Source organism: Poecilia reticulata, chromosome 11, assembly GCF_904066995.2.
Source record: "Poecilia reticulata chromosome 11, P_reticulata-male-v2, whole genome shotgun sequence".
Classification (NCBI taxonomy): Eukaryota; Metazoa; Chordata; class Actinopteri; order Cyprinodontiformes; family Poeciliidae; genus Poecilia; species Poecilia reticulata.
Genome location: NC_088840.1, coordinates 17,674,406 through 17,681,777, shown reverse-complemented (window position 1 = coordinate 17,681,777; position 7,372 = coordinate 17,674,406). Strand labels below are relative to the sequence as shown.

General features: G+C 37.0%; 1 protein-coding gene across 1 annotated transcript; it reads right to left on the bottom strand.

Annotated features, from left to right (window-relative positions):
- Window positions 1-705: 705 nt before the first annotated feature.
- On the bottom strand, window positions 706-7,193 carry LOC103472718 (26S proteasome non-ATPase regulatory subunit 4). The gene is made up of 10 exons (XM_008422532.2): window positions 7,041-7,193; window positions 6,295-6,435; window positions 5,639-5,753; window positions 4,489-4,575; window positions 4,294-4,362; window positions 3,447-3,662; window positions 2,521-2,629; window positions 2,295-2,426; window positions 2,166-2,218; window positions 706-1,185 (listed from the first exon to the last, which is right to left on the bottom strand). Exons 1-10 carry the CDS (start codon window positions 7,064-7,066, stop codon window positions 1,015-1,017), a joined length of 1,119 nt encoding a protein of 372 aa, XP_008420754.1. The 5' UTR covers window positions 7,067-7,193; the 3' UTR covers window positions 706-1,014.
- Between the last annotated feature and the right edge of the window lie 179 nt (window positions 7,194-7,372).

The window sequence follows — 7,372 nt, the reverse complement described above, 5'->3', positions numbered from 1 at the left end:
ATGAAGCATATGCAAGAAACTCTTCACACATCTCTAAGCTGACAAGAGAGGGGAAACCTTCCTCTGAGAAATACCAGGAACTAATATGGCTAAAATGAGAATCATGAGTTTATTTTGATCAGAAAGGCTAAGGTTAGCTATTAGGGGGTAATGTGATCTTTTTCTCAAATTATAATGGTAATGTTTATCTTTTGACTAAAGGGTAAAATACCATTATTTGAAGGGATATACAAACAGATTTAGACAATGAGTGAACAATTAAAGAATTTTAAATAAGTTTTCCACTATTACTACTCATTTCAAATTTCAGTTTTGTAAATACACAATATTAGTTTAACTTACTTTGAAAATGTAGCATAATGACTTTCATAATTTTCCCTAGATATTGTAATGCAGAGCAGTTCAAAATCCGAACGGGATGCCCGTCAACGTGGAGCCAAAAGATTCGAATCAAGGAAAAGCGCCGCAATTTCCACCACTGTGCGCTTCCCATCACGTGACCACACGCATCCCATCAAGCCAGCCTTGGGAAAATTGCAAGGATGCTGCTGCAAACGACACGTATATTTTTTTATTTATACAGATAAGACATTGTTAAACTACGAGGCCCCATTCTTAGAACTACTCTGATAATTTGCTGTGATTTAATCTATTTTCGTCTCTAGTCTTTCACTGATGCCAGAAACCAGTCATTGAAGGCATGAATGGGAAAATATGAGGCATTTACACCTGACTTTTATTGCAAAAACACGCAGACAGGCCAGGAGAATAACTGTATGGCCTACAGCTATGATCAATAATGAATTGGTTATTAATCACAAGGGAAAAAGTGAAGAGTGTTCAAAGTAACAAATGATCCTAATGTTTTGTAACTTCATCAAATTGTATTTCAAGAGAATTTATGCTGTCAAATAATATATTTTTTTTATTATTTGGTGTTTCGAATGAGAGTTTCAGCAGTCATATTTGCAAAGAAATCCTGCAACTGTTCATTTTTCTTCTTGTTTGGACATCTCATTTCTTCTTCTCTTCATCTTTTCTGCCGTCTTGCTTGTTTCCCGTCTGGGAGGCCAGGGAGCCCATTGCGTTGCGGATGGCCTCGTTGTTGGGATCGACTCCAGGCAGGTTCTCCAAGACGCTCTGAAGGAACTCTGGGTCTTGCATTACATCATAGTCATCCTCCTCCTTTAAAAAAAAAAAAAAAGCATGAATTTAGAAAGTTCTCTTTTTTTTTCTTACTGAATTTAAAATATTACTTCCAGATATCACAACATTGTTTACCTCTTGGGTCATATTGGGAAAATTATTTCTTATTAACGGAATACATTTTAAAATGAATTTCATGCTATAAATGAACGGTGATGGCTCAAATTCCACATATTTACAGTGTTCTCTCTTTTCAAATCAATTACTTTATTGATCATGAAGCAAAATTATTTTTACAATAATTGAATGGTTTACTCTTAAATTATAGCAGGTATTATCAGAGAGGTTAAGTTTTAAATATGGACCTTCACAAAGCCATAAAAAGGAAGAAAGCAATGGATTAACAGATAAATGAATGAATCTATGATGAACAATATATGAATAGGTACAAATTTAGATAATAGGACTGGGAATACATTCTGGAAATACAATTATTTTTTCATAATTATTTAGAGCTGAAAAATACTCAAACATACCATGACATCAGTGTTTCATATCAGTCAATATCCATAATAATTGAATATTTTTTGTTTTAAATATCTGAAATACTACCTCTTAAGCCGTTTCTCTCTTTACTCCATGCCATTCTTTTTATTCACAAGCAGTTACAAGGCTTTGTGGCGAAACATGAAACTGCTACTGCGCACGATACATGAGAAGTTGTTGCTAGGCAACCAAAGATATCAGATGCAGAAACAACAGGCATACTCAGCAGCTAAATGTCTTTTTCTAAGATGATGGCTTCCAGTTATGACGTTATTGGCACAGCTTTGCAGAGTTCCAAGGACTTTCAGCTTGCGGCCTCCATCAGGGTCATTCCCTGAAGGCCACAAGTCGAAATGCATCGCTCTGTTAATAAAGCTGTTGTCTGAAAGCACATTTAGCTGGAGCGTTAAGTTGTTTTCATATTCCAACTTCTCTTTTACTAAAACAAACTGCAGAGTCTGAGGAAGACTGACCTTGGCTGATTCTGCAGCGTCCATGGGCACTCCCGTTTCCATCTCACCATACTCTGTTCACAAGAAAACAATTATCCAACATACCGAGAGCACAATGAAGTATAAACCTGTATAAGGAATGAAACCCACCTCCTCCAGCTAGTGACATCTGCATGGCGTAGGCTATCTGTTCTTCCTCTGTCATGCTGCTGAAATCAGGAAGCACTGCAGCGCCGCTCTCAGGCTGAGAGACTGACATCTTTAGCAAGGTGTCCTCCGACTCTATCAAAACAATGACAAAGGAAATAAATAATTTTCTGCTGTTTTATAACAATCGGGTCAGTTCCAGCAAGCATCCAAAAAATCTTGAAGCTACCGTCTGCAGCGGGTGTGGAGACGCCGGCCTCGGCAGCAGAAGCAGCAGTGGCTCTGCGGGCCTCTTCCTCCTGCCGCTGCCGCTGCTCCTCCATTGAAACACGCAGGGCCTAAAGCCATTCACAGAAATGGCACAATGAGGAATAGTCACAAAAAACGACAAATAGGAAACACAACATATTCTTGAGCCAATATTTTTTCCAAAAAATCCTACTTTTAATTTGAGTACATTTGCTGTTATGCTAAAATAATTAAAAATCACAATAATTAGATGCCCTTTACATGCCAACTGGTTACTTGAAGGGACGGCAGGAGGGGAAAAAAAAGCCCTTTCTGTCCTACCATCATAAACATAAACGTGGAGTATTTGAACTCTACTAGGAATTTACCTGGAACTGTGTGTCTTGGTACGCTGCGTTTTCTGGGAACATTTTTTAGATGGATTTGATGTTAATGGATGAATATTGAGACAAAAATACCTCTTACTTGCTTTCAACTATGGTCACTATGGTAAAAATGCCCCTTGTTTACTTTCAACTATTTTGGAATGCAAAATAAATAAATAACTGAAGGATGAGCCAGAAAGAATCAGACTAATCAATTATGCAAGACTGCATAAAGAGGAATGGCAAAAAGTCCCAGTTGCTCCAACCCAATGACATGTAATAGAAGACTAGATATTAACAACAAGGGGGGCAAAATGTATTCCACAACTAATTTTGGTTAAAAAAATATAAAAAAATTCCCAGTCATTTTTTCCACTTTTTGTCATTTTTGTTCCTTTTCAAGAACATAAAACAGTTGCAGATATTAAGATGTCGCTATGAAGTTGTGGCATTTTGATTCTGTGTTCCTTTGGGCTAATTTAAAAGTTGCTGTTAAATGCTAAGCTAACTAGCATCCAGGGTGGATGTTTTTACCGCTTACCAAGGCCAGCTCTGGATCAGCGCTGGGGTCAACGCCAAACTCAAAGTCGCTGGCGCCGAGCCCCATTATAGAGCCTCCCTCGCCGGCCAGGATGGGAGAGGACAGCAGTGCGTCTGCCAGGCTGGGTCCAGGAGGAACCGTGACCAAGTGGGAGCCTGTTCCCTCCTTTCCATTTAGAGTATTAATAAATGCTGCCAGCTTTTCTGTGTTCACCTCCTGAACAAACAACAGAAAACACCTTTAATTTCAAACTTCCGTACTTTAGCTGTCTACATTGTTTTCTGGTGTTTTGTAACATCCTGCACATTCGAGTACAAAATATTGTTTGACAAAAATCATGAAATTTTGTCACGGCTGAATCTGGCTTTCGGTTTCTGGAGAGTGGAATAAAGCCATTTCACTTTTTTTTTTATTTGGACTAAAATAAATCATCTCTTCTCCCAAAGAAAAGTATTTGAACTTCTCTTTGGGAGAAGTTGAAATACTTCTCCCAAAGAGTATCCCACCTCAATGCAGGCTGTTTAAAGCACCATTGTGAAACACTGACACATTTATTTAGGTAAGAAACAAAACAAATATCTAAAATCAAACCAAGTTTAATAACCACAATCCAGTTAAACCCAATTCTAAAGTCCAGAAAAGATATGAAAAGGCCTTTTTGATTCGTTTCATTTTTGAGCTTTAGAAAATTGGTAAACGTCCGGTAAACCAATACTTTATTTTGGTTTACCAATCCAGTAAATGAAACATGTTAAAAGAAAATTTTGCTATTTTCAAGTCAATAGGAAACCAAAAACTACATTTAGCTGTCAGATTCCATTAGCGATCATAAAAATCAAGTCTTCACCTCTTCTCCAAAGTTGATGATATCCACGTTCACCTTCTCCTTTTTCAAGCGCTTTGCCATCTTAACAAGCTGCCAGACCAGCACGGTGGGACACAGACAGGGAGGTTTGAGGCAGAAAGAAAACAGGTTGAAGTGGAAACAGTCGTACGAACAGAAAAGATTTAACGCTAAATGCCATGAAACACTCAAACTCACATCTTTTTCATTGTCTTCCACAGGACTCCCAACAAAGGCAATGATCCTCATTTTGTGGTTTTTGCCTTGTCTGTGTTTTAGAGCCAGCTGAAAAAGACAGATGTAAACATGGCTGCTCAAAAAGTGCTGCTCTGCTTTAAAATGCACATGTAAAAATATTTAATATTTCTGAGAAGAATGATGGATTTAGTAGACATCTGCGAAGCTTCCCATATCCTTTGTTCAGCAATTTTCAGATGAGGTAAAAAAGAAAGATTTAAAACTCCAGTGGATTTATACGTACCACAATTAATAAGATTTGTCTGGCTTATTAGTTTAGATATTTGGTATTTTGTGATTAGAAGTCTCAGTTTGTAATTTTTTTTTATAACTAGATAAAATATTTTGATTTGTAGGCCTCCATTTTTTTTATTTTGTTCATTTTTCCATAACACTACAGACAGTTTGACTGTGATTTGTGAGTCTGTTCAATTTATTTTAACTAAATCTATTCATTTTTCATGCTGTTTTGGTTCAGTTGTGTTGTGTCTGATCTTGATTTTTGTTTTACAGTTTTCAGTGTCTGAATGGTAAAAATCTGAAAACTTTGAGTTCTGTAGCAGGAAGAGAAACTACTCTACTGGGTGAACTAGATTATTATGTGCTTTAATTTCTAGTGAATTATAAACACCTTACATGCAAAGACCATTTATTAATTCAGCAATTTCTATGTATATTTAGAGAATTTGCTGTGATTTTTATTTATTTTTTTTGCCAATTGTGTGTTTGAAATGTAACATCTTTATGATTTGGTTTAGTAGGACAAAAAAAACTCACAAGGGTACACACAGGAGCACAAAATGCTGCTTCAATTTCTAGTGAATTATAAACACCTTACATGCAAAGACCATTTATTTGCTGTGATTTTATTTATTTTTTTGTCAAATTTTTTTCTAAATTTTCTAATATTTTTTTTCTCTAAATATACATAGAAATTGCTGAATTAATAAATGGTCTTTGCATGTAAGGTGTTTATAATTCACTAGAAACTGAAGCAGCATTTTGTGCTCCTGTGTTTACCCTTGTGAGTTTCTTTTTTGTCGTACTTAAAATAATCTTTTCCATACTCACAAATTTGTTAAGTCAAAGTTTGAATCTGTGAACTGCTTACATGAGCCACTCTGATGCCGGTACAGAATGAGATTCTTCCTCTGGGTTGGACTGTGTGTAGTTTGGACAGAATGCGGCCAGAGTCTGATGTCAGGGTTGTAAGGACCTCACAGTTACTACATCACAGAAGAAACACAAACACACTGTTAGCTGTACTTGGTATTCAGAGAGATGCATAGAACCCCATGCAATCTCATTGGAATATTAGCCAAAGGTATGTATATATGTTTATGCTTATCGAGTGCCAAGCAAATATTTCTTAGAATTTATGACAAACATTTTTACGGGGAGTCTGTGTGTGTGATTTTTGCACTGGAATAGGAAGAATAGGTCTTGATTTATTTCCCCCATACTCATGAAAACCAATTGTATTGTAGCACTGATGTCCCTTAAATAATTACCACCAAGAGCAGCCAGCAGAAAGGAGCTGTGTGAAGCAGTCAAGATGGAAAGACCTCTGCAAATATGAATTATTAATCTGCTTATGCATTGAACTTTTCTTATTGCAAAATAGTTATCAAATGTTGCATCAACATCTCAATCTTGTGAGATGTTGATACTGTAGTGGCAACTGCAATTAACTGTGCCTCTCTATCAGTAGATTGTCTCTTGATATGTAAATTATGCATTAATGTAATGTAGGGAAAAAAAGCTTACTTTGCCATGGTGATGAGTCCAACGTTGTTCTCCGGGTTGCTGCGTGTTTTGGAGTGGCAAACGATGTTGACAGCATCCTGCTGAGCCTGTAGTCTTGTGGGTAGAAAGTCTCCATTTCTCATGTATTCGCTGTTGTCCACACTAAAGGTAAAGACGTTAAAATGAGGCTGACCTCGTAAGTCAGACAACTAGTTCATAACTTTAACCAAAATGAAATGTTAAGTCTAACAGACTGGTTGAATTAGTATCACTAATTCAACCAGTCTGGTTGAATTAGATTATGAAGATTATGCTTCATAAATCTTGAAGCATAAATCTGCTTCAAGATTTATGAAGCAGTAACAATATTACAAAGAAGGTCTTTACACGTTTAAAAAACACAACTAACGCAACTAGCTATGGATAACCCCATTGTTGCGACTGGTGCTAACAATATAGGGTTCGCTTTTACCGTAACAGAGCAAAACTCTTTCAATCGTAAGTGCTAGAATTATACCCATATATTTTAGCTAAATAAATCCTTTACTAGGAAGGGACTTATTGGCTAATTTTAGCTACAATGACTCAGCCACTCAACTCTGCTTTAGCCGGCTAGCTCTTAACCGTCATTTATCATGTCAGAAAGCCGCGACATTCGTCCTGTGTTCAGTTTAATCATTTCAATTGTCGAGTACTAGCCTATCATGTCTTATTATAAACAAGAAATAGTTTACAAACTACTTAAAATTCGTTTCTAGAGTTCTTACCAAACCATAGTACTTTCGAGCACCATTTTGGAAACTTCTTGTTGCTCTCTGGCGGAGTCTAAAAATCCCCAATTCCTATTGGACAAAAACTGAATAAGAGCACATATGATTGGTCACGTAATGTTACGTTCGACTTTCAAGCTGCGTGCGCACTGTTTGTCTCCCGGAAAACCGAACGACGCCGAGTAGGCGGAGTCTCTGGTAAGCCAAAGAACACACTTACCCCAGAAATCACAAATTCAGGGCCTCTGCTTAAGCTGCTGCTCAACAACCCGAACCCAGATAAGAGGAAAATCGTGGATGAATGGATTTAGTAATTAAGCTCATTGAGT

Bases quoted from the DNA above. Each gene is read 5' to 3' on its own strand.
- LOC103472718 (XM_008422532.2), bottom strand. From the start codon at position 7,066: ATGGTGCTCGAAAGTACTATGGTTTG. The intron at 4,576-5,638 runs GTAAGCAGTTCA...TGTCTTTTTCAG, and splicing joins CCGGCATCAGAGTGGCTCAT to CTGGCTCTAAAACACAGACA. The intron at 2,427-2,520 runs GTAGCTTCAAGA...TTGTTTTGATAG, and splicing joins CTCCACACCCGCTGCAGACG to AGTCGGAGGACACCTTGCTA.